Raw genomic sequence first — 27124 nt, 5'->3', positions numbered from 1 at the left:
CACACTTCCAGTTTTGGGGGGAACAGAAAGAAATTAATGTCAGCGAGTTTCATGGTTGAGAAAAAAAGAACTGAAATTGTGTGTTTTGTTTTCTGTTGTTGGTCTCCCTTTCCAGGTACTAGACAAAAACGTGCTCTGTGTATTATTGCAACAATCCCAGTGCTGGCTGCGGTGCAGTTGTGGAGAATCTGTTTCTAGTACAAATGGTGTAGTGTTTTGTGAGTGCCACACCCAAATTAGCAGCAACACATAACAAACTTTCAACCATCTCTGACAGAAGTGTCTGCTGCTGGCACCAGACACTGGATGCATAGCAGGGCCTTGTTTGGTAGTGGGGGAGGGAGGTGGATACTGCTCCTTGTTATCCTTATCAACACTAGTCAACAAAGACTGTACTAACACCTTGGCACTTATATGGTATCAGCAAATGGGCTGTGCCGTTTGGCCCCAGCGCCTGCTTATGACAACACTGAGGAGACCACCTAACACCTCAGGACTTGTCCAAGCAGCCTCTGAATAAAAAAACAACCTTCCTTAAAAGTGCAGACAAAACCTTTGCGCCCCGTCTGCCCTTCTAACAGCGTCGTTCTCAATGATTCCCAGCAGCATGGCAATCTATGCAATTAACAAAGGTTCCCATGGAATGCCATTGCGTTTTACCAAGCGTTAATGCTTCTGAACGCCGCAATCGTAGCCAAGCGGACCTGTCAGAAAATGCACGTATGCAGATTCATTTGCTTAGAATTATTTGCAGGCTGTGGACCTCTAAGCCCGGCCAAAAGTCATTAAGTACATGCGATAAATGCTTAAACTGAATGTATACGGGGCCTAAAATACTGTATATACCTGTCGTCACAGATAGATTAAAAGAGCTGTAAATTAATAGCCGGTACACACTAGACGATATGTCGTCCGATCTGGCCAGTTCGGATGACATGTCGGCAACATTGTCTAGTGTGTACACTCAATGTCACTGATACGCGCTCCTGTGTATTGTCAGCGTCATCGCCCGTTGGACCTGCATGAGTATGTACATGCCAATGCCAGGACTCCCGCTGGTCTCGTCGCTTGCGAGATCGTGCTGGGTACACATCGTTAAATGTGTATCCAGCATAAAGCCTATACAATATATATATATATATATCAGAAGTTTGAACGACAATAGAGTCAATATGAACCTATTATCATTTGTTCCCGGAGTTCTGCCATCCAAACTTCTGCTACAATGGACCTTTAGGTTATATCACAGAGGGAAAGTTCACTTATCCTACTATTTTGCAGTGAGTGGCTGGGCTTCATGACTATATGTGTATATATATATATATATATATATATATATATACATATGTAATGTGTTGGGTTTTTGCCAACGCACAATGTGTGTCGCACAATGCCCGCCAACATTAATAACACAATCTTATCACTTCATACAATGATAGGAGCGCCACCATTGCAAACTATCCACATCCAGTTGGTGTGAGTGTGTGTTTTCCACCCCTAACATGAGGGTGCTGCAGAATCAGCCAGTAATGGTAGCACTCTTAAATATTGCAAAGAAATTATGATTTTTTTTTTCTTTTTCTGTCTATCCTCTCTCTCCCCCCCCAGCATGGATGAAACAAGTACTGGAGGGGGGAGGGGCTGCTAGCTCCCCCTTCCCCTGTTTGCTAAGCCACAGATAGGGAGAGGGGAGCTGACACTCACATTTGCAGAGTTGAGGCATGCAACAAGCAGCACACACAACAGCGTTGCATTGGGAGACACAGAGAAGGGATATTATAGATGCTGCTGCTGAGTGCTGCTGGATGTGATAAGGATCAGGAGCTCCTCCCCCGGTATACAGGCACTGGAGGAGAGGGAGACTAGAGCTGCTGCTCATCATACACATAGTACACGGCGGCGGCTGCTGCTGCACACCGGGACGGCGGCTGGGGCTCTACTGCTGCTGCTGGCTTCTTCCATTGCGGGACTACTCATCACCCTCAGCCAGCCAGGGGGAGCCGGGAGGGGGCGGAAGGCAGAACTTCTCCTGCCCGCTTATCGCTGCTTGGGCTGCTGCTGTGATTTCTATTGCTGGTCTCCCCGGGTGGATGTGACAGCGGGGACGGGAACGGAGCAGCGGAGATGAGGAGCGGCGGCTGGAGGAGAGCTGGGGATCCAGGTAAGGAGCCCGGGCAGCGGGCAGTGCCCTGTGGCTGCTGCTGTGCCACTCTTACTAGCAGTTAGTTGGAGGCTGTCTGGAGCCCCCAGATGGCTGGTCCAGGGGGGCTTGTAGTGGGTACTGGGGTTCTCCCCTTAAGTACAAGGGATGGGCACACATTGTGGTGGGTGATATGGGTATATGGGGGTGCCATCCTTGGGAGCACCTCATGCCGTGCCAGGGCGTCAGCCACAAGGGAGACCAGCTTAGGGGATATAATGTAACCCCAGAGGTGTAAGGCACAGAACTGATCCATAGGTATGTGTGTGTGAATGTATATGTGTGTGTGTGTGTGTATATATATATATATATATATATATATATATATATATATATATATATATATATATATATATATATATATATATTGCGCAGCCGGACAGGAGTAGACATGAGAGAGCCCTGAAAAATGGGGCTAGGGATGAGAGCTATGTAAGACGGCTGGAGGGATACGAGAGCCCTGGGAATGGGGAGATTTGCCTCCAGCTACTGTAAATACCCCTACACTGCCCCTCTCACTGGCACTTCTAGGTTGGGCACTGGGGCCGGTGGCATAGATGGTGATAGGGACCTGACTGTAGACTTGGGGAGGGGGTGATATTGGAAGCACCCAGCCCCCCCTGAATATCTTACTATTATTACTCAGGGATAGTGATGTCCGATGATAGGTTTGATTGGGTGTATCAGCAATGGGAAACCCCTGTTATTTCCACTCTACTGTGCACAGTGCCAGCCCAATTGCTGGCTATCTGTAGAGGTAGTGAGATGCTTCCCTGTGCTTGAGGGGCTGCACCCCAGTAATGTGGATCATATATACTTCTTATCGGTGTGAATAGCTGCCTGCTGTTGCATAGAAGGGGTGGCAGATTGGGCAGGAATAAATGTAGGGCTCTGCATAGATTCTGGGGTGACCCTACACTGGGTAGATGACCACTGTAGTGACTGCATGTATAATACGTGTTTATGGACACTGTAAGGAAACCTGGGAGTGTTTGGCTCCAGCTGGAGCCAAACATTATGCGTATATATAGGCATAGCTGAGGATATCTGTATACACAGAGATGCTGCTAAGCAATGCATCCTGGTGGTATGGGACTCGGAGGTAGCAATCGAGCTGTATACACCTGTGAATAGTGCTGCTGGTAGGTGGCTATCCATTGCACTGAGTACACAGGCTGCAGGGTGATGGACACTTGTGCTTCGTGGAATTCTAACATAGGGAGATTGGAAGCCTACGTACCAGAGCTGCGAAAAATACCTCCGTGCCTCCCGGGCTTTGTACTCTCGGTGGCGGGGAGCACAACTGCACCATCCCTGGGAGAGACTTTGCGGAGATGCCTGCAGGTGTCCTATGAGCCCTGACACAGCTGGTCTTGTCTGGGTGGGAGTGGGATGGAGAAGGAGGGGGGTGTCTTGCAAGAGCTTATTTGCAATGAACAGATAGAGTGCACTGGTTCCATCTTTGAATGTATTCATGCTATTCCCCTATTACAGAACTGAAGAGCCCACCACCCTAGTCTATGCTCCTCAGTGATTGCGATGCAACTTTCTCCCCCCTCCTTGCTCCTTTAATTTGTGTCTTTATTGGACAAGCTGCTGCGTAATATCAGATGTTTTATGTCTCTCTGTATTTAACAGTCTTTACATTACCCACTGGCAAGTTGGCTAAAAGTCTTATTTAATCAGCGAATGTCATTAAAATAAGCCAGCCTGGCTGTCATAAACATCTCCTATGACTTGGCACTTAAGACTACGCACCAGATCTGTGCCATTATTATAAAGGTAATGGATGTGTGGGCACAACGCAGATGGAGCAGTGAATTGGGGGGCACACAGCATATGGGTGAGAAACGATGGCACTGCCCCCGCCCCTGCTGTAAAAAAGTGACTGTTGCAGCTGTGGCTGATTTATCACTGAGTGCGCTTTTCCTGCGATTTATGCCCATTTCTTATGCACCACCGTGCAAGCGTTTGACTTATCGAGACACTTTGCACTGGGTAACGAAGATAAAAAAACATAACCCAGTCAATTAGACATGCTGGGCGTACTGCAGGAATACTCAATTATCCCATTGCAACTAATTTGTGCATGGTGTGTGTATGTTTGTGTTGGTAGTCAGCCTATGTTTCTATAGTAATTTTTAAGAGCTGGACGTGTTTTTTTTTTTTACCCTAAATCTCCAATATATGATGACTGTGGTTTTCCTGATCTGGCTCATTATTTGGAGAAAGCTATTGAAACCTCTATATTAGTATTGTGCCCCCCCTGTTTTATGCATATGGTTTATCTTGTGTGTAGCTTGTAGTATATCTTCTCTTTAACCCTAGGTATTAACGCTGAGTGCAATACCCAGCACCCTCTCTAGCTGCTATATCACACTGCTGTTACATTAAAGTACCTGCCTTGCTGATTATAGCCCCCTTTCATGACAAATTTTGTGTGACTGGGAGAAGCCTCTAGACTTAAGCCACAAGGGGAGAATTTTGATGAAGTTTAGATTAGGCTGTAACCCTTTTCTATTCACGTAAAATGAGCGAGGACAGTTTGCACCTCGTGATTACCATTATTATTTTTTATTTGTAATGATCAATTGTTTGGATAATTTCTCTGTTTGTGCCTTCTATGGCCATGGCCAGATTGATTGCAGTCGTAATTCTGCGTCTGTCAGGAAAGTGGTTTATATCAAAGTAACTTATTCTATATCTTAATCATCTAGATAGATGTCGGTGATGGTGCCTGGGATAAAACGCAAGGTGGCGAGAGGGATTAAAGTGTTGGTCTGTGGCGCGGGTCGCACGGTTTCTTTTTGTGTTGGTGCACAATATCGTACATCTTCCCTCGGCGTCCGTGTCACAATTTCTCTGGCTTTTAATGAATGCCTCAGCTGCAGACTCTTTAGAACTGGAAATCCTGCGTATCGCTGCATCTCCTGCTCTCCTCTGAAATAAGATGCTCGCGCCCAGCCTCCCCTTGCTGTGTGTTTCAGCCAAGCCAAAGGAGAGAGATGTTCCCGGCTTGTTTTATTATCCTGCATCCTTTCTTTTTGGCTAGTATATATATATTTTAGATGTGTACGGGGTATACAATGCAGGAGTGAGAAGCGTAGCACAGCAGTTATTGATTGGAGTAGCTTTTCTCTTTTCCCCTACGTGAACCACACATATTTAACACTTAAGGTTCTTAAACCTATTATAATCCATATGGTAAAGGATCCATGGGTTTTTTTTTTTGCAGTTTTCTTTTTAATCTGATTTTTCTGATGCTTGGGACCTGGCTTGGCCCATGTAAAGGGTACTTGGACATATATACAGTGGGGAATTTGTGCCCCGGCTAAAAATTTGATTTATACCAAATAATGTCAATTTGTCTGGTAATTATCTAATGACTACACATTTCCACTTGTGCTCAGTGTCAGACTGTGTTCGTGCGGCTGGCTAATGGTGGCATGCCCATTCTGTCCTGTGCCTGCTAGTAGAATAAGGCAAAGAGTATTATTCAGAGTAAAGATGGATATATAATTTTTATTTTTTTTCTATTTTTTTTTTTTTTTGAAGCATTTACTTCCAAAAGTCATATAGATCTTGCAGATTTTCTATGCGACCGATACATACATGGAATAACTGGGTGCTATAGACTGCTTATTGATTAAAGGGGCATCCACATAAGCTCCTCCCTCATCACCTCAAATAACAAGAAAAAATGAGGTGGAAAAAATAAGACCAGCAGTCTTTCTACTTGAATTAAAATAAGCGTTTTTAAAATCGGAAGGAAGATCAGAGAGAGAGAGCTAGTGTGTGGGAGAGACTCTCGGTCAACGTCCGTGATGTAGCAGAGATCCACTTAACACTTGTTGTGTCGACACAAAACCTCAATAGGAGGTATCGGACCCCACTTCTCCAAACTGTTACATCTGACGTGTACCCCCTACGTCCCTGCCCCAAAGATTGCCATCAGACCCTTCAGCTAAGCAGAAATTCAGTAGGCTACGCACAGTTGCATATTGGCTATTTATTTAAATAAGCCAGAACCTTGTACACAGCTCAGATTATGTAATCCTTGTAAGTCGAACCTGTTTTGATTGCATAAATGAAAATTGTTAGATGTTGCGTCCAAGCCCATTAGTACCTGGACGTATGTATAATATATTCTTTATAGCCAACCAAATTGATGGCTAGTGACGTATAGCATTCTGTCTATTCTCTGAAGCTGTATGTTTTGTTTTTTTCTCTCTGCTTCTCCGTCCCTCCCTCATACACTATTACATGATCTGCGGGTGTTTCTGTGCATGATGCCAGCACAGTATGGGGAATCTGATACAATGAAGCGTGATTATGTATGTGATTGAATAGTGTGCAGACTTATAATGGATGACAGTGGCTGGCTTCTGTATGTAGCCGTGTATCAGCTGTGGATGCATCAGAGAAAGCTGTGGATATTTACATTATTATCTTTTTCTGTGCAGCCCATAAGGACAATTTTTAATAAAAATATATTCTAGTGTATGTTGCTGTGCAGTATTGTAACTGAGCCCTTGTATTGGAATACAGTGGTTATTTTTTCGCGTTGGTTATTTGTGTGACACCTAGCTACTAATTGTATGATATATGGCCACTAACTGCTTATATATGTCTCCATTTTACTAACCCTAAAATTTGGAAAGACCTATTCATTGCAAGTAGAGACATTTGGTAATGTCATATCCAATACTCAATTGTAGGGGTTCCCAAACTCAGTCCTCAAGGCACCCTAACCATCCAGGGTTAAGGATTTCCATACTTAAGCACAGATATCACAATCAAATTGATTGAGGTGCTAATCTATGCTGGCCACACACATAGCGATATTTTACCCCATCTGGCCGATTCCGAGACATTGGAGCGACAGATCGTGTAAAATATGGCCAAATACTGAGTAAATCGTGAGTCCCCACTCACTGTCACGATGCGATGTGCGTCCCTGCTGGTCGCACATCGCATCTTCAGATCTGCCGTGCAGTAGGGCAGATCTGACAATCTAGGAGGCAATGCACTGTGAAAGTCTGGCTGCAGGAGAGATCGTTTGAAAATTGGACACCAAATTGTGTGGAGATCGTGTGCAGAGCTGCCAGGGAGAGTTTCAAGGGAAATCGTACTCATCGGCTGATCGTGTACAGATCGCATTGTGTATGGCCACCTTAAGTCACCTGTGCTTAAGCATAGATATTCTGTAACCCTGGACTGTTTTAGGGTGCCTTGAGGAATGAGTTTGGGAAGCACTGCTCTGTTGGATTACCTCCTTCCACCTTTACCTAGAGGTGAATACAAGTTATAGTTAAGACTCCGGTTACTAAACTCTGTCCTCAGGACCCCAAACAGTGCATGTTTTCCAGGTCTATTCACAGAATCACAAGTGAAATAATTAGCTCCATCTGTGGATCTTTTAAAATGTGTCAGTGAATATTGTATCCACCTGTGCACCTGCGGGGTGACCTGGAAAACGTGACCTGTGTTGGGGTCTTGAGGTCCGTGTTTGATAACAGCTGAATTAAGCTATTACTTCAGGTGTGTTGTACTGTGAAAGGATGCTACTTGATAATTATCAAGTCCAAATTTTTTTTGCCTTGGTCTGTTTTTTTGTTTTATCACGTTGCAGGAAGTGTAGTTCAACCAAATTAGCGACTTTATCGCTGTTCACCTGGTGTATCGTTTAAAAATAAGATGTTAAAAAAAAAAAAAAAAACTACCCAAGAAGCATTGTCTGTGGTATGAAAGAACATAAAGCACATTTTTCCTTCAGATTTGAGTTTGTGTGAGGTGTTTATTGTACTAGTATCCTTGAGCGATAAATACCTGTTACAAGCGCATGTGTTTGTGTTACACTCTGCTCACAGTTCCAGAGAGAGTGTCTGATAATATGCGAGCACATAATTGCAAAATGATTACTTCTTTCCCTCTCCTGACCGTTTTTTTTTCCACACAAATAATGGTGGGGATAACCTGTGTTCTTTCTTACAACCACTAGGGGCAGTGTAGTCATTTAACAGGTGGGCAGCAGCCCTGCCAGTTACACAATATATGTAATTTTATCGTCTCTTATTGGAAGATTGTGTGATTTTTTTTTATTTATTTTTTTCTATAAATTTCCGTGCACATATTTTAACCTAATTCAGCAGGCTGTCATTGCCACACCACTGAAGCATTAAGCAAGTGATAATTCTTACTGGTTATTGAGAAATGATCTTGCATTTACAAGTGATCACTCACATGTCCCTTTTTTTTTTTTTTTACATTTATGTGAATAAACGGCAGATGTAGTAAAACTGTAGACATTTGGCCATTTTAAAAACAGATGTTTGCTGAGAGCTGAGCTTAAATGCGAGTAGAGGAAGCCCATAAAATGTGCATTTTCAAAATAAGTGAAGAGGACTTGATGTTGGCAGACTACACAGAATGGACTGAGATCTATCTGTCATGTGTTAAATTACAATCTTATCTGCACCCCCCTTTCACCCAACTAGAGTCCTTCTGCAATTCCCTCATTATCTAAGCCCGTACTTGGCACCGTCCTAAAGGGAGACACTAAACCTATTTCAGCTCAACTGCTGTTCACAGGAACATGTTATGTTTGCCACGAACCTCCCTACAAGTGTGCTTTTCCTACGTTTGTATAAATTGGGACCTTCCTGTCCTTTGCCCTCCAACAGTGACCCCCCCCCTGTAGGACCAAAAGGATGGCTGTCATAAATGACAGATTTTATTTTCTAGGGGGGGGGGGCTTTGCAGTACAATGAACTATCCAGTCATACGATTGCCAGATATAGTGGTCTGTAGTCTCTGAGACACCTTTCAGGTGACACGACATGAATCTACTAAGTGTAATATTATAGTGGTCTTGTTTTAGTAAATGTATCGTTATTGTCTTTGTGAAATGCTTATTGACTGGGTTATTTTTCCACTGACATTGGGTAGTCCATTTTTTTTATTTTTGTTTCAGAATTTCAGTAATAGACTGAGGGGCATATGTATCAATGCTTGATGTGAGATATATATCACCAACCAATCGGCTTCTAACTTACATTTTGCAGTCTGTGTTTAAGAAATGATAGTTTGGTGCTGATTGGTTGGTGATATATAGTTCACAATTTTCCCACATCAAGCTTTGATTCACATGCCCCTAAATATTATCTTCTTTCAGGAATACTGCATTAGTCTAGGTCTGCGCATACACCTCTTACAATAGTTCACGCTTTGTATAGGGTGGCTTTTTTTACTACTTATGCTTGATTGTTCAAAATGGCATTGGAAATTTTTCAAATTCTGGGAGCCATTGTGTAAAAATAAAAAATACTAGTGGTGCAAAACTCTTTGGAAAGCTTTGTGCTGTTAAGCAAATTGTTCTAGGAGCCATGTCACTTTAAAGCACTGAGAATTGAAGATGCCGTATAGTATTAAATCTTCCGTACAGTTACGTTTTTGTTTTAAAATCTTCTCGTGTTTCTGCTTTGTCTGTCTTGGTAATAATTGTACTCTTCATTGGGTAGAGGTTTTTGCTTGCTATTTCGTGTATAGGTTGCTTCACTGGTTATAGGGATCCACATCCTCAGGATTACCTGTCCTAGTCTGTAGTATCTATTCTACGTTTGTTGATCAACAGACCTCACACATAGGCAAGCTGTAACCTGAACTCATTCCCGCGATCTGTACAGCTTATGTTCAGGTGCTGAAGGGCTGCCTATGTGCTTAAGGTGTAACGAAATATGCTATTTTAATACTTTGAATTTCTGTAGTCAGTGAAAGTTGTTCTGATTTTTCATAATCTTTTGAGAATTACAGGTATAGACATACTGTTTTGACTCTATCGGGATCCCATTTTTTTTTTTTCCATACTATTATAAATAATTTTTTTTCCTTGTAATAATGGGCTTGGTTGAAACAAAAATAGAATAAAACCTCCTTCCATCTGGTACCTGGTTTTGATTGTCTGATATCAAGGGAATTGAATATAACGTGCTGGCCATTGTGTCTTTATAACTTGGTGGCAAGTTAAGTTCTTTTTAACTCAATGTTCTACTTCTTATTCAATGTGTTTTATTGTGCACCGACTGAGTTACTTGAACAATTGCAATTGTTTCCTTTCATTAAGTAGGCCTAAAATGGATTTTTTTTTTTTCTAACAATACTGACCTGTCACTGACTGAGCATACACCGTGGGGTGGCAGGGGGATGGTGGAGGTTAGCAATAGTTTACGAGCAAGGTGTGATTTGGGCTTCAGATGGTGGTAAGTGGGCAGCGACAAATTTAAATGGGCATTATTGTGTGGTTTTTTTTTTTTTGTTTGTTTGTTTGTTTTTTTTCTGGTCTCTCCCCCCAAGAAAATTGCTTATAATGTAATTAACAATTTTTTATTTATTTTTTTAAAATACTTTTTAGAAAATTGTTTGCATTGCATTTTTCCGCTGCAAAAAATGTCCCAAAAAAACTCAAAATACTGGTAGGTGGCCGTGGGTCATGATGGGCTTTTAATTTTGAAATAATGAGCCACGGAGAACACGTCATATTAACCCTTTGTATGCCAAATGCAGTGATCTTGCTTATCGAAGTACGTCATCATTTTTAATTTGTTTTTTAAATTGGGGGGGGAATGAAACTTTAACATATAGATTTCAAGTGAAGAATACTACGGACAACTAAACTTTGTATCCCTTTTGGAATAGACCTGAAAATTTTTTCCAATCCTTTTAATGTCAAATCCTGAAATATTCTGCTGTGTAGACTGATTTCAGCTGCTTGGAACGCACTACACCAGCCGGCAGGGACCCACCTGCTGCTCCAGGCCAATGCAAACAGTAATCGGAGACTCCCAGGCTACACTATATAAAATGGTTAATTGCCTAAATTTATTACAGCACTCAAAAATGACAGGTTAGCCGTCTAGGCATATATGTGTTGCACGATCACCTTTCTGACGTTGGCCACTAGAAAACTGGCTAATGTTTGTTTTTGGTTATTTTTCCAGGAACTGGTTTGCTATCATGCCCTGAATTGGGTTGGAGGGAAATGAGAGGATGTTGCTTGCTTGACACTTCGGCCAGCAAAGAGGAAACTCTACATTTTATTGCATTAGTTAACATTTCTTACACCGTTTATTGACAATGGTAGCTTTTCAGACTGACATCCATTTATATACTTTTCCTGAGAAATGGGAGACTACAGTGTATCGATCAGGCTTGCACTGAAGCCGGTCCCTGCAAAATAAGGGTCTCTGGGGCTATACAGCAAGAGACTGTGTAATGCGTTGCCATGGAAACACAGCCGTGCATTGACGCTAGGTGGAGAGCCTGTCAACGTATTGGCATCAAAGTGGTTAACCCGTCCTAGACGGAATACAAGTTCATGTGTAATGTATTGCAGTGTGGTTAACAGTACTCATAGGGCAAGGAACATTTTAGCTTGCCTATTGCATCTGTATGGATTTTTGATTTTGAAACATGAATTATTTCTCAGAAGGGGGCGACTTGGCAAATGTGATTGCTCCGTAGAACTCCAGGTCTCTGCACAGATAAGAAGCGTTGTTGCATGGTCTGTGCTACTTAATGCATTCTGTACATCAGCAGTGGTTCCCAAACTCTGTCCTCGGGGCACCCTAACAGCCAGGTGTTAAGGCTATCCATGGTTGAGCACAGGTGGTTACATCATATTTTTGAGCTTCTGAATAAATCGCCTGTTCCAATGCATGGTGATCTTTAATACCTGGACCGTTAGGGTGCCTTGAGAAGGACAGAGTTTGGGGACCTCTGACATACAGTCTACATATAGTTTCAAAAGTGCCAAATACTTATCTTTAAATAATACTTTACTTGTGCGTACACACGGTATGACGTTTTGGGGGGGGACGACGACAACAATCAGATAACAATCGTTATCTGATCGTCCTGCATGTGTTGGATGAACTTTATCGAACATCGATAACGATCGCCTGGTCCCTATAGTAAACAGGCTAACCTGGTCGATATCGACCAGGTATGCCTGCTTGCACGGACTACCGACGATGGTCGATAATGACCATACGTGGCCGCGCATCGACCATCGTTTGGTCGTTTGCATGGGCCAGAAGCTGTCAGATTTAAACTATAACGATAGGATCGTTATCGTACAAATCTGACCGCTTATCTGACCGTGTGTATGCACCATTACTCTGTGCTGTGGTTGTCCCACTATTCCCCATCTTTTGATGATGCAAGACAGCCTGCACGGTTTTCCTGCTACTTGGTGGAGCATATAATTAAAGGAACTGTTCACCTGCTTTAAGTGCCCATCTATAGGTCAGTGTCAGTCCTCCTGAAGCCCCACTTTTGGGTGCTGTAGCTTGTATGTGCTGTCTTCCACAAAAGGTTGGTGCCTCTTCTTCCTTTTTTTTTTTTTTTTTATAAAAAAGACTCCACTGGTACTCTTGTTTTTTTTTTGGCAGGCACACACACGCTCAAACATTCTAGACATTTTAGTGCTTAAAACTTGAAGTTTATGACTGGTACATTTTTTTTTTTTCTTTTTTTAAAGACCTATAATAATCAATACTTCTATTTCCTTTAGCAAGGTATTTTTAGAAGGTGTTGGAAGACGTTGGTTGCGGTCAGCGGTGATAACTTTTTATGTGTACAAAATTGAAAACTTTTAAGTTGCTCAGTGTTAACTGCTGTGTTTTCATTGCTAATAAAACTGTGCTGTTCCTGCACTGAAGGTGTTAAGAAAAGGCGGCATTAGTGTAGCTAGGAAGTATTGTATTAAGGGCACAGGTTAATGGGCCTCAGTTCTATGGATGGTGTTGGGCCACAAAATGGCTGCCTCCACTCTGTGCAGGTGGCACCTTACTGAGGGCTGTGGTCATGCATGACCTTTCTTGGGTCACTAAAGTATAAATTCTAGGACAGGAGTAAGGCAGTGTGTGGCTCTCCAGCTGCTGTGGAACTACACATCCCACCATGCCCTGCTACAGTTTTATCATGCCCAAACTGCAAAATAGTGACAGTGCATGCTGGGATGTATAGTTCTACAGCAGCTGGACTGTCACATGTTGCCCTACCCCTGTTATAGGACATTCTAACCAGTGGGCCTACTCACAGATGTGCCATTAATAACAGAATAACTACGCAATCTGCTGCTATTTTTTTATATAGTGGAATTGAGGTGAAATCTGGTATAATAGTAGGGACTGGCCTGGTGTCTTGGGTATGTTTCTCGTGTGACCTGGAGTCATTTTCGCCTGTTTTTGTTTTACCCCGTGTTTAATTTGAAGGACTCTCCGCCTAGGCAGTAAGTCAATGCAATGTACCAGGCGAAACAGTTTCGCCTATGAATAGCAGGCGGAAAAAAGTGCAGAATTGGGGTTTTGGGGTGCAATGTTGCGGGAACCCCCGTGCAGATCTCAGTCCCCCAAAGGTAATCTGTGTCAAAAAATTTTAAACACTTAAGGACCCCCAAAAAAATGACTTTGAAAAGGGGGTGAAAAAAATAAGTTGGGGTACAAAGTTAAAAACTAGCGAACTTGACTCTGGGGAGGGAGTCCCCAAGTATGCCCCATGTTTTTTTTTTTTTATTGCAGGTGCTTGCGACAGGTGGATTTTTCACGATTTTTACAACTACACTTTAGCAACTTTTAAATATGCAGACCCCCATTTTCAAGTACCCCAAATTTGCTGGGATAAGTTATTTTCTGAAAAAATGCTCCTGAATACTATTCTGCACCACGTATAGAAAAACGCTATTTAGCAGCTATTGAGCCCGTTTAAAAAACCCAAATACCTTCAGCAAGCCAAATCGGGCGGTAGCATAGTGAACCCCCATGTCAGAGCATCTTTTGGGGGGTGTCAGACTGATTTCCCCAAATCTGACAGCACTTTCCGCCTGTTTCAGTTTCGCCAGGTGCCGTTTTTGCGTACTTTCATATTGAATACGGGGTAAAGCGTGCACTCTCGCGATACTTTTCCGCCTGCCAAACAGGCGAAGTCGGCAGAGAGTCCTGGCCGCGAAAAAGTTTCTCTGCTCATAATGAATACGGCTCTAGGGCTCGATTCAATTGAACGCGAATTAAATAGCACCGGGAGGGAGCTCCCGGAGCTATTCAATTCAGCGCACTGTTAGGTCGGGGAATGCCCATTCTTGTGCCTTAAACGGGGTGTTTAGTCTTGAACAGGCATTCTCCGACTAAACTTCCCGGCGCCATGCAGTTTTCCCAGCGCTAAGGGCAGAAAACAACAGATCGCGCCTGTACTTTTGTCGGATTTCTGTTCGCACCCCTGGAGGGGTGTCTTAAGAAATCCTTAACAGCGCGCTGAATTGAATAGCTTTGGGAGCTCCCTCCCGGCGCTATTTAATTCGCATTCAGTTGAATGGAGCCCTTAGATTACCAGAGCTCTTTCCCTGTTGTACCTGTATTAATCTAATTGTTTAGAAAAGGCTCCCATGGTGGTCGGCTTCTATTGTACTTTGTTTTGTGTTCTGTCTCTCTGGCTCTTTGTAACCTTTGGGACGTGTTCTTTTCTGCTAATGGGCCTGTAGCCCAGATCCTTTGAGCAGACAGATACTAAAGCAGTCATCCTTCCGGGAGCTATTTAGAGGTGGTCTTGTTGATCATTTGAGAATAGGCAGGTTGCAACCGTCCAGCTTGAAGGTGAGCAGTGACTTATCTAATGCAGTCCCAGGCAGTTGCTCCTGCTTTTGTTATCATGTACTAGAGATCAGACCTTTAACCCCTGCCAGCCCATTACATGGATTTTAAGGTCATTGTATTCAGCAGAGGTCTGTTGTTTAGACAAGAAGTAATCCTCTGGGTATCCTACAGATAACGCTGGTAATACAGGGAGTAGACAGTCTGTTCAAACTTGTTCTTTTAAAATGATGTTTGAACAATAAATACACTTTTATATGGACTTTTTATATAGCACTTAGCTTTTTGGCAATTTTGTGGGTGGTTTTTGTGTCCCCACCCCTCAAAAAAAAATAAAAAGTTACTGTGCATAAAAAAAAACACAATTTGCAGCTAAAAACCAAATAAATTCAAATATTTCTTGGTTATCTTTGGGTTCATATTAAAATTTTTATTGCACAGACTTGGAGTAAAGCTGGGTGAACTCTGATAGAAATGTTGGCCGTTCCATCTACAGTGCATCGCTGGGTGTGTATAGCGGATATGTCTGTGAACGATGTCGTTCACAGCCCTATCTGAACTGCTGTGTAGCACGGCAAATAGCCGATATATCGGTCATCTGCCCGTGTGTACGGGCGGCCCGCCGGTAGTCTGTGCACATTCTGCAGGGAACCGGCGGTGATTGTCAGCTCAACTGGGCGGGCAATTTAAATGCCGGCCCAGTTGAGCTGTCAAGCCTGGCACATTGGGCAGACGATTGGTCAGTGTATACACACTTACCAATCGGGTCGGCTGAATGGCTGATCTGTCCACCTAGTGTATACTTTGCTTTGGATTTCCTCCCAATCCTGTCTCTGGTGGAATGTGTGTGTTTTTTTTTTTTTGTTTATTGGCAAAGCTAGAGCTAAGAAGCAGGTTCAATATACTGCAAGGTTGCATTGTGCACATTGCCAGTTGTTATCATTGGAAAGCCTTGCTTGTATCTCTATGGAACACAAGCAAAGATGGACAAGGTTTTCCTGCTCTGATAACCTGTGTAGCATTATTGAGTTGTGTATACAGGTAATTTTAGAAGCGCAGGACCTCTTCCCTCTTTTTGTGTAGTGCATTGCATACCTACTTACTGTTTGGACCTCGCCAGTGTCCGCCTGCTACTGTGATCTGATTTTGATCAGACCCTGTTGTGCGGTGATGCACATGACTTCGCATGGCCCTGCCCACTTGAGTAAAATAGTTAAGTGGGCTTAGGGACGGTGGTCTTCTCTGCCAGAAATTCCGCAGTCACCCGTACATACCGGGAGAGTGGGCAAGTGTGCATTACCTTTTCATCAATTAAGAAATGCAGAGGAAGGTACTGTAATCTCTGAGATTTATCAAGCCTTGGAGAGAGAGAAAGTGACGAAGTCCGCTTCTAATTGCCATTTATCTAGCAGTCTATGGGCACGACTCAATTAAACGCGAAGTGAATAGCGCCAGGAATGAGCTCCCGGAGCTATTCAATGCTGCGCGAAGTTAGGTCGGGGAAGGCTCGTTCTCGCGCCTAAAACAGGGTGTTTAGGCGCGAGAACGGGCATTCTCCGACTAAACTTCCCGGCGCGATGCTGTTTTCCCGGTGCTAAGGGCAGAAAACAGCATTGCGTTTGGACTTTTGTGAGATTTCTGCTCTCATCACTGGAGGGATGCGAGAAGAAATCCTTAGTTGGGCTTAGCAGCGCAGTTGAATTGAATAGCTCCAGGAGCTGATTCCCGGCGCTATTCACTTCGCGTTGAATAGATTCGTGCCCAAACAAATGACAGAAGCTGATTACTTTGGCCAACGTCTCCACTTTCTCTCTCCAAGTGCGGTATTCAGTTGTGTTCGGGCGCCCGATCTCGTGTCTGAAGTGGTGGCAGTTCACGGGACGCTAGTCAATTGATGCCGAGCCTCGCGTAGATCGCGCCCAAAGAGGTTGGGTTTAGCCGCGTAAAACTGCTACACCCGACCAAAGTGCTGGACGCGATCGCGAAAAGTGCCGTTTGGGCACCCAAACGGGTCACTTTTCGTACAAAATGCCAGCTCCGGCAGCTGATCGCACCCAACAGGAGCAACAGTTGAATAGCTCCGTCGGGCGCGAAGGGGGGGTTTGAAACATTTTGAATTCCGCCCCAATGTTTGATACGTTTCCCCTATAATGAGAATAGTTACAAGAGTCCGATTCTAGAATGTTTCTGTGGTGTTGGAGCTTGTTTGGAGTGTTAAAGTTCTCCCAAAATGGCAAATGTAAGATTGGCATAAATGCAAAAAAAGTAAAGAGAGAAAACAGAACGAGCTCCCCTGTCAGCGTTCTCTAAGCAGGAGCATGGGCTGCATTGCCAAAGGTCATCGCTGTCAGCCAGATGCACTATTTCTGTGCCTGTCATCAGAAATTACCAATGCCGTGGTCTTTTCTGACAGTTGGAAGGCCTATTTAGCGAGCTATAACGCTAGGAGGTTGGTAGTTTCCTAAAAGGGGCAGTTACACATTTTATATGCACTTCATCCAGGTTTTTACTGAATGCAAGCTCCTATTAACTTAGGTTTCTGGATTTAAAGAAAAAAAAAAAAAGACAAAAACAGATTAACAGTAGAAGTGCAAGGATTTCTATAGCAAAACCTACTGCGCTGCCCCATAGGACTAACATTTTTCTAACTGCCCCCCTCTCACCCCTTCCCATCCTGCCCTGGTTTGTTGCAGAGACTGCACGTGAAATGTGTCATTGGAGGCCGAGGTCAACATTGAGGCATGTTTAGACTACAGTTTTGTTGAGGATTGTTTGGAATATATGTTGCATTGGTAGAGGGCAGTATTTTCTAAGGGACGAAAAGTCGTCTTTAATAAAAGCTGTCGCTGTGCTATCTTTCTGTACCTTAGACTACCTCACCAGTACCTGTTTATCTACCCTGTTTCCGCATGGAACCCAGACAACATGACCTGTTGAGAATACTTGAGGGTTGCAGTTGAAGCCTTCTGACTTGTATATTTAAGTATCACTCGGTTGCTTTGGTGGTTCATTTCTGGGCATATTGTGCGGAATTCAATTGTTTTCGCGGCCCGGATCTCCCGTCTGAAGTGACGGGAGATCGCGGGCCGCTATTCAATTGTTCCAGCTTTTCGCGCTGATCGCGGCCAAAGTGGTAGGGTTTAGCCGCGTAAATTGGCTAACCCCGACCAAAGTGCTGGGCGCGATCACGAAAAGTGCCGTTTGGGCCCTGCGAGCAGAAATGGAGCGCTGGCAGCTGATCACGCCCGACAGGAGCAACAATTGAATAGCTCTGTCAGGCGCGATGGGGGCTGGAAACAATTGAATTCCGCCCATACTGTCCAATTATTGGGCCAAAGATCCGATCATCATCTGATCGTGCCAACAATTGAACGTTGTATTGACTCCTCCGATAAGTAATTATCAGTTTGTCGGACATGTAAAATCGTCCAGCATGTTCAATGGACCCGATAATTGTGGGTCGGCCGCATTTGCCCGACATTTGCCCTACCCCTTCACAGAAGAGGAACGGGGAAATGTTCCATCCCAGCGGAGGAACACTAATATCGTGGGCATATACACTGTGAAATATCTCGCAGTGTACGCCAAGCTTAAGCAAACCAAGGCAATAGGAGTTTTTCTGTTGCTGTGATGAAAAGCCAGCCCTACCGACTTTTTAGTAAATGTTCCCAATATTGTCTTTTTTAAACATTTGCTGCAGTACAAGTCCTTGCTGATCTCTGAATATAGTGTTACCAGTGTATCCAGTTCTCCTGTTGTATTTCTTCTGCATTTTAGTATTTCCTCTCACGGTAGTTATGACTACATATAAATACATAAAACGTGTTGATTTTTCAGTCGCATTATCTAGTTTTTATGTCCACATAACTCTTCTTGATAAAGAAACGACGTGTTTCATTGTAATTGTTTCCATACAGCTCTCTGTGATTCCACTGTTGCAGCTGAGTGAGCCAAAAACATTGCTCCCCCCCCCCCCAAATAGTAATTTAGAAATACCTGAGGCTCAGGGCTAGATGAGACCATTACCGCCAAGGTCATACTAAGGACTCCACAACAAGTTTATCCAGGGGTATATCACTTAAACTCAGTCAAAGCCTGTCTAAATCCTCCAGATATTATAGCGACCACATAATCCAGCAAAAGATACTGCTATGATTTAAGATGGACTTTGGCCAGCCTGAAATTTATCTGCAGAATAGAACGGCATGTGAAACTGCTGGAATTCTCTCTTAATTATCTACAACCACTTGTTAATGTTTAACACGTTGGGATGGTAGTCTGGCGCACCAGGATGTTTGGTGTGCATTGGAATAGAAGGAAACTGTGGTATATCAGTCCTGTCGCTTTGTACGCAAAACACATTCGCTGTATTAATTTTTTTTTTTTTTTTTTAGCGAGTTAGTTGCATGCACAGATGGAAAACTTCTAAATTGACGGGAGGTCGGGGGTGCGATATTTAATTGATTTTGGGCGGCCATCTTTTTATGCGCATGTTGCAGCCAAATAGGCGGGATTTAGCTACGCAAAACTGCTAAACTTGTCTAAAGTCCTGGTTAGCGTGCCCAAAGCCAGGACTTTTCACACATTTCTGCTCGCCACCTCAGGAGGGTGTGAGCAGAAATGTGTCCACCTGCGGGATTCATGCCCGAACGGAGCAACAATTGACTGGTTCCATCCGGGGCCCATTACTCAGTCGTGGGTGAAAACAACTGAATCGCCCCCTTTGTTTTCTATTGGTGCCAGCTAGCTATAACAATGTATTCAATATGTTTTACTTAGTATTCTTGCTAGGTCCGGTACATGGCAGGGCGCCGGACTGTGAAATGGGAACTCTTGTGAAAGGGGGCGTATCCTTAAGACACGCCCCCTTCATCCTTTTTGGGGGTGTGCCCAGCACTTATGGACATGCTGGGCTGGGAGTAGCTGGCTTGCGCACACGCACTGCATCTATTCTGTTTCAGCAGGGGGCTGCATTTAAGGGCTGGGCTCATTTTGCCATTTAGAAATTGGGGAGGTCGCCCCCCAAAAAACAGCCTAGCAGGAACGCTATCTCTGCGGCAACCTGTTTGCACGTATCGGCCAGTTACGCTAATGCTAAAGTTGCAAGTTTTATGGTGCAAAGCATAACTTGCTATATGGATGGATGGATGCATTATGCCCTTTCCGAAATGGCAAATCGCGTCCTTTTGTGTGCACGTCTCTGGTTAGACCGCCCGCATGCGTTAGCTTGGTTGCATAGCAATCGTCGTTATCAGTAAGCAATTGTCCAGTTCTACCCCTGGTGCAAAAGATCCTTCTGAAAATAGACATGATTATGCGTAGTAGGTATAACCCTGCATATCTGGTAGATCCGTTGACACACACCAGCTATATATTTTTGTATGTGTGTTTTATATACGAGTGTGGGTTTGTGTTTAGAGCATTGCATTGTCTGCCAAGTGTGCCGAAACCAATCCATCCCCTTACACATCATTAGTTGCCTTTCAATGATATCCCGGGCTACTCCTCAGTGTTATATTACGGACTCACCCGGTGGCTGGAACAATATAATCTGCGACCCGCTATTGACAAGAAAACATTACTCCTGAATCTGGTTAATTAGCTTTTTCTGAGTGTTGTAGGCTATGACCCCCCCCCCCCCCCCCCAGTGTTTTGCCTTTATACCAGCCTGTGCGGTGCACACAGGGAATTTTGCCCACATGTCCCCAGTACGTATTGTCTTACAGTGGTTTTCACAGCTGCCTCCAATTTTATACCTGGCTCATGGGAAAGGTGTCTAACAAAAAGGTCTTCTGTAATGTATTTCATACCAGCTCCCAAACAAAACCAGATTCCTCTTCTTTTGTGTTTTGGATTCCCAGCTGTAATCCAGCAGGATTGTATGCGGCTGAGAATTGTGTGTATTTATAAGTGCACGGCTTAGTGCTGTACACTTATTTCCAAATGCCGAACTACGTCAGTCGGGTGAACTGCTCCCTCATGTCGTGGGTAATGGGTAATCTTGACATGCCTGTGGTGTTGATATATTTAAGGCTTTTTAAGGAACATCATGACCCCTGAAAAATATATATAGGACTGCATTTACTAAGATGGGGGCCCAAAAGCAATTAATAGCGACAGCAAAAGTCTTCTGCAATCCTTCACTTGAATTAGGCTGTGCAAGACTCCACTGGCTGCTGTTGATACATTTGCACCGTTGGGCACTAATATCGCTGGTGCACACAGTGTGTACCCATCTTGTCTGTGAACGATGTCGTTCACAGACCTATTGCGTCGGCTGTGATATCTGTCCATCGAACTGTGCGTATGGGTGACAGCCCGTACACTTTCAGCAGAGGCCGTGGGGAGGGGGGCACGACGCTACCTATGACCAGCGGCACCTGCGGCCAGATGGCAGATAATGGTTGTTCAGTGTGTGTGAACAACAATCATTTGCAGATATATCTGCAGACCATTCTATCGGCACAGCCTGGCAGAGCCAACTTGCTTTGTCAAAGCCCCGTGTGTTTTAAAAAAAAAAATATTTTCCCCTTTGTTAATAGATTATAGTTCTAGAACGCCCCTGGCAAGAGCAATTATTGTTTGAAAGACCCAACAACTGGCGTAACTGTACCAATGTTTGGGTACTAAAGGCCTCCATACCACTAGGTGCCCCTTGCGGTCCTCATCTCACTAGACTCGCACATACTTATACGCAGCTCTTTGGGGCTGCGAAAAAAATAAATCTGCAAGTCCGGTGATACTGTAGGTGCAACATACAGCCGCAGGTACTCCTGGGTGCTAGTACTTCACACCTAATTGTATCGTGCTCTAAATGTTAAGTGGGAGGAGGAGTCTACTGAATATGATCTCATTATTAAACCGATTTTGATTTTTTTTGTCCTTTTTGGTGTAGATGAGGGCTTCATTACTTTCCAGGTAATTGCAGTTGTGTTGATACAGATGGTAAAACCACCAATGCTTACCTAGGCTGTCAGCGCACGTTTTATTTTATTTTTTCTCCTAAGTCTCTACTCCCCCAAAGCAGTAAATCTGGGCTGTGTACGGAGAAATAAGAATAAGTGGGCAGAGGTTGTGCAGAGGGAGCAATGTATCAGGAAGTCAGGCGTTCCAAAGTGACTGGCTGAAGTGCAGAACCACTTGATCAAACGCCCCATCAGCTCCTTCCCTCCACTGCTCACGAGGGCCGGGGAGCGTTTGGCGTTCTGTCTTCAAGGAAGTGAAGTCCACACGCAGGGATGCAGAATGAATCCGGAGTCCGCGTACATCTCGTGGCGGCATGATGTATGGTCTGACACTCCGCTCTGCTGTTCTGAGAGTTCACCTTGACCGCAAAAAAAAATAAATAAAATAAAATAGAATCTCCTTCACAGGTTTATCTCTGTTTCCCCTCCTTTTGGAACGGTAGTTGTCCAGTGTATGATCTTCGACAGTAACGAGTATTCTCTGCACGTTGTGCAAATTGCTTTATATTGTACACACCGCTTACTAGTCTGCACCGGACGCTTTACAACAATGATCCACGCAAAGACCTAGAGAATTTCTACTGCTCTTTGTAGCCCCTGAAATCTGAATGCTATAACATTCGGGAAAACGGAAGGAGCCAGATCCCATTCCTCTGCTGCTGGGGTAATACTGCTTTTCATGCACATTTTTAAATTGGGCTGATTGACCATTTTTGATTTTAGTGATGCAAGTGAAGACGTGCAGCACGATATTAAAGGAAAGCTAATTTTTCTGCTCGTTGCCAACTGTAGAGTCCGCACTCGCCAGAAAACTACATTTTAGTCCTGTGAATTCGATTCAACGCGATGTGCGATCAGGCATCGCGGCCATGCTCTGCTACACACATCGGCCGCTTATGGTAGTGCTGATATCACAAGTTTTCCCTCACACCTCTATGGGGTGAGAGGTGAGATTGCCCAGAAAGTAATTCCTTCTTAGTAACCTATGAATTTTTAGCCTGTAGTCTTCCTGATAAGCACAGCATCAGATGAAGGCTCCATACATCTGTGTATCAGTATAGTGAGAGCATTTCCACTTGTTGCTCTTCATTATGAGGCCTATGTATTAATGATCGCGGAACTGCCAATTATGAAGTATCTGCTTTGCGAAAGGGTATTTCTTCATTTGAATGAAAATATTCTTCACTATGTACTAAGGGAAACTCTCAGTGACAGCAATAACCACTGTCCCTCCAAGTTACATCCCCAGCATTTTGTAGAAGTCTCTCACATTTGTGAAAGTCTCCCGGGGAAGCGCACGTTGTCTCTTTCAGTTGCCAGCTGGAGTCTGCGGGCGAGATCATGACTTTTCTCTCCTGCTTGTAAGCTTCCATAGGCTTATAGGGGTCTATTTACTAAGCCTCGGATGGAGATAAAGTACCAGCTCCTAATTGTTATTTTTTTCAAACACTTTGTCTACGTTCACTTTATTTCCACCCAAGGCTTAGTTAATAGACACCAAAGTTGTTTACACCATCTGAAGATCGTGTAACTTAACAGGGCCAAACTCCGAAAAGTATTCGGGACATAAGGGTCAGATTGTAGTCTAGTGTTCACTCTAGGTCCGGCAGCAGGCAGTGCCGCCAGACCTAGAGATGGAGCACTTCTGCGCGCGGGACCGAAAAGTGGGGGTGCCTTTATGACTCCTCCCCTTTTCGTCACACCTGGGGGCGTGCCCGGCACTTGCGGACTTTCCGGGCAGCCCCCAAGTGCTGCAGTCACTGTGAATGGTTCCCGGCATTCATTCACCGGTGGTGACCGCTGAGCCGCCGTTTTGACCACCCACGGGATACTGCGACCCGTGGGTGGAAACAGAACCCGCAGGCTGTCTCAGCGAGGCGCCGCGCTGGAGGGCAGGGTGCTTTCTGCCCTTAAGAAATAGGGCAGGGCGTGGCGCCCCGCTGAAACAGCCTAGCGGGAACGCTAGTAGTCCCCATTGATAATGAGGACTGCGATCTGTGAAATCTCCTGCCTTGTGCCATTAGTACGTAGGTACAATACATAAAATTATGCAGAAAATGCAGCTTCTACATAATTTTATGAAAATAAAAGCTTGCTAAGTAGGCCCCTAACTGAAATGTAATACAGAATGCATAAGTCAGTAAGACTTAATATAAAATGTTCTTTTAATACACCCAGTGCTTGGATCAGTGTTTCCAAAACTCCAGTCCTCAGGGACCCCTAACAGTACATGTTTTCCAGATCTCCTGGTTGGGGCACAGATGTATTCATTACTGGCTGACACATTTTAAAAGATCCACAGGTGGTGGGAATTATTTCATTTGTGGTACTGAGTACATCTGGAAAACATGCACTGTTAAAGGTCCCAGAGGATTCGAGTTGAGATACACTGGCAAGTTGGTCCTCGTAAATAAGCTTTCTATTGCAATTGGCTGGTACAGACTGAACAACACTGCAGCTGTGGTAGAGGAATTAAGATGTAATTATGGCTAAAATTGACTTTACTCCCGTTTAAACAATTGAGCTAATTTGCAGAAGTTCTTCCTGCTCTCTGCTCCATTATAATAGTAAATAGCCCTGCAGGGTCCTGACTGTATTGAACCCTTCCCGTGTTGGTCCTTCCAATTTGTAAAGCTCTGAATAATATGTACATTACATTAGCCATTGAGGGAGGGGTGGAAGGAGCCTGGGGGTAATGTCATTCACTGCTTTTACACTTGTTCCAGTCTCATCACAATACAACCTATCCCAAGAACTATTGAGAGTGAGTGACTTGCTGTGATGCAAATCATTGTTTATACTCCTCATTCACTCTCTCCAATCTAATCTCACACCCTTTCACTCTTACACCAATAATACAGATGTTGAAGTACAGCAATGAGTAAACGGGGGTGACAAAAGTAACTAAACATTCCCTATATCTGCAAACTTAATTATATCACATTTCAAAGAATATAAATATTGCCTTGTTTCTGTTTTTCGTTGTGTTACTGTCCTGAAGCTATCACTTGTTAATTTGGTATCAATTTGGTTTTGTTGACAAATACAACAAATCCTAGAATCCATGACTATGGGCTATTTTGATTAAAGGGAAAAAAGTATAATAAAAACTGAAATCGGCACAATGGACCAGCTGGTTTTTAAGCTTTGGGGTCTTATCTTGTACAGTAAAGCTTCTCAATTACCGGTTACATTCATTACGTAGAACTCATTGATCACTGTAGTCTGGGTAGTGGTTCTCTTTTTAGCTTGTATTGATCTGTTATTCCTAGCATGCAAAATGACCGAGACTATAACTGGTGTACCGTAGGGGTTGTAGTGATGTTGGCAGGCCACCAATTGCCCACCCTCGCTAGAAGCGGTTTCTGTGATCCCAACACTCCAACGATGCCATTTATAAATTGATCGATTGCCATATGCCATAAACACTCCTAGGGCGCAATTCAATTGTTTTATCGCACCCGATTTCCCGTCTAAAGTTACGGGAGATCGCAAAGCGATATTCATTTCGGATATCGCGCCAAAAGAGGTCGAATTTAGCCGTGCTAAACAGCTCAACCAAAGTGCAGGACGTGATCACGAAAAGTGCAGTTTGGGCTCCCAAATGGGTCACTTTACACGCATTTCAGCTCGCCAGGCCCTGGAGGTGCAAGCTGAAATGCCGGCGCCGGCAGCTGTTCGCGCCCAACAGGAGCAACAATTGAATAGCTCCGTTGGGCGTGAGGGGTGGGTCAGCTGCCACCGCAAACAATTGAATTGCGCCCTTAATACTATAATTGTTTTTCTCATCCTGATTTACTGTCATACTTAAATTACATTAGTCTTTTTTTTTTTTTTGTGTGTGTGTGTTTCATTTGGCTCAACGATACGGTCTATTTGATGTCCATTATTGTTGTACATGGGTAAATGGCATGAACCCTGACCGTAGTCGTCATACTTGGTTCGCACACACTTAAACCTGTAACAGTATTGCCTTGTACAGTTGTCTAATAGGTGATTGCCATTATGTTACATGACCCTGAGGGAGTAGCCTTAATTCATCTCCCCTCACACAAAACTCCCTGTTCTCCTCAATTTGAGGACCATAAAATGTACTTGTCAGACTCAGGTAGTTATGGGATGAAAGGCCTCTTTGATTAACTGCAGCCAAGTTGGGAATGACAGACTCATTTTTAAAGTGAAGGAGAAAGGTCTGTTGGTATTTAGGAGGAGGGGGAGAGGTGTTGGGAGGGGGGAAGAGGTAACAGGATGGTGCAGTTTTTAGCTAAACAGAACCTGCTTGTGTGCAAACAATTGAACCATTAAGGACCTTGAATCCATATTGTTTTTCATTGTCTTGCAATTGTGTGTTCTTCCTGCCTTTGTGCCTTTTTCAAATCCTTGTTTAGCTTCGTTTCCTTATATGCTATACACCATACTTGTTTCAAATATTGATCATTTTACTTACAGGAAAGATGTACAATTTCCAGAAACCCGCTACAATGGAAGAATATTACTTATTTCTATAATCTGAGTTGCAGCTATATTTATTCACATTGCCTGCTTGCATTTCTAATTGCTAATTCAGCCAAGGCAAATGAACATGTGATTTCTAGTTGAAGGTAGAACATTGCCAACTAGTGGTTAAACTATTTTGACAAATGGTAGAATTTGTGCTTTGCATTGCAGAAAGACTTGTGGTTTATACACGAGCAGCTTTTTTATGATGTCTTATGGTGGTAGAAGAGCCACGGTGTACCTCATGCCTCAGTTGAGTCTACTGTTCGTGATTGCCTCCAGTCTTGTGACTATCGAGTTCCACCCAAAAACATGGCTGCATGCACTTTTATGTACTAGAGACAAGTCCAGTTTTTCCTTTACCAAGTGATCTAGCTGTCATGCAGTGTTGGAATTATTAGGAATGCGTTTTACCTTTTTATTAAAATAAATGTTCAATTTCCCACAATAACCTTAATTTTGACTAGTTTGCTGATTTTAAGGTTTTTAAAGTGAGAAATCTCAAGCTGGGTACATACCTGACTGGCCGACCGGCCCACTGACCAATTTAGTAATCTATATGCACTTGCCAATCGGTCGCTCGATATCTCTGATCAGATATTACAATTATATTTATCTGCCCAGTTGTCGTGTCAGCTGTTCCTGCGGCCAGTGTTCCGGGCGGTCAGCAGGTCAACCATACCCACAGGCAGATGTACCGATATAGTTGCGGCACCGTCCTGATATAACTCTGAATGACGTTGTTCAGACATATCGTCAGTACACGCAGACTGGAGAACTATACGATATATCGTTCGGTGGCTGTGCGAATGACCTAT

The 27124-nt window shown here is 43.7% G+C and overlaps 1 protein-coding gene across 6 annotated transcripts in view; it reads left to right on the top strand.

The window, feature by feature from the left end:
• The first annotated feature begins 1751 nt into the window (after positions 1–1751).
• The window catches only part of PCDH1 (protocadherin 1), a 161972-nt gene continuing 136599 nt past the window's right edge, over positions 1752–27124 (top strand). For 2 of the 6 annotated variants that reach the window (XM_088444354.1, XM_088444358.1), the window contains exon 1: positions 1754–2161. In XM_088444354.1, coding sequence (XP_088300480.1) covers positions 2125–2161 — 37 coding nt within the window. In that variant the 5' untranslated portion in view covers positions 1754–2124. Of the gene's footprint in view, positions 2162–3473; positions 3545–4264; positions 4293–27124 lie in introns of those variants that run through there. The other 4 variants (XM_088444357.1, XM_088444352.1, XM_088444353.1 and 1 more) reach the window with 4 other exon arrangements.

The sequence above is a fragment of the Taudactylus pleione genome, unplaced genomic scaffold (assembly GCF_031769625.1).
Source record: "Taudactylus pleione unplaced genomic scaffold, aTauple2 ptg000355l, whole genome shotgun sequence".
NCBI classification, from domain to species: Eukaryota; Metazoa; Chordata; class Amphibia; order Anura; family Myobatrachidae; genus Taudactylus; species Taudactylus pleione.
Note: the sequence above shows the minus strand (reverse complement) of the source record. Positions and strands in the feature narration are given on the sequence as shown.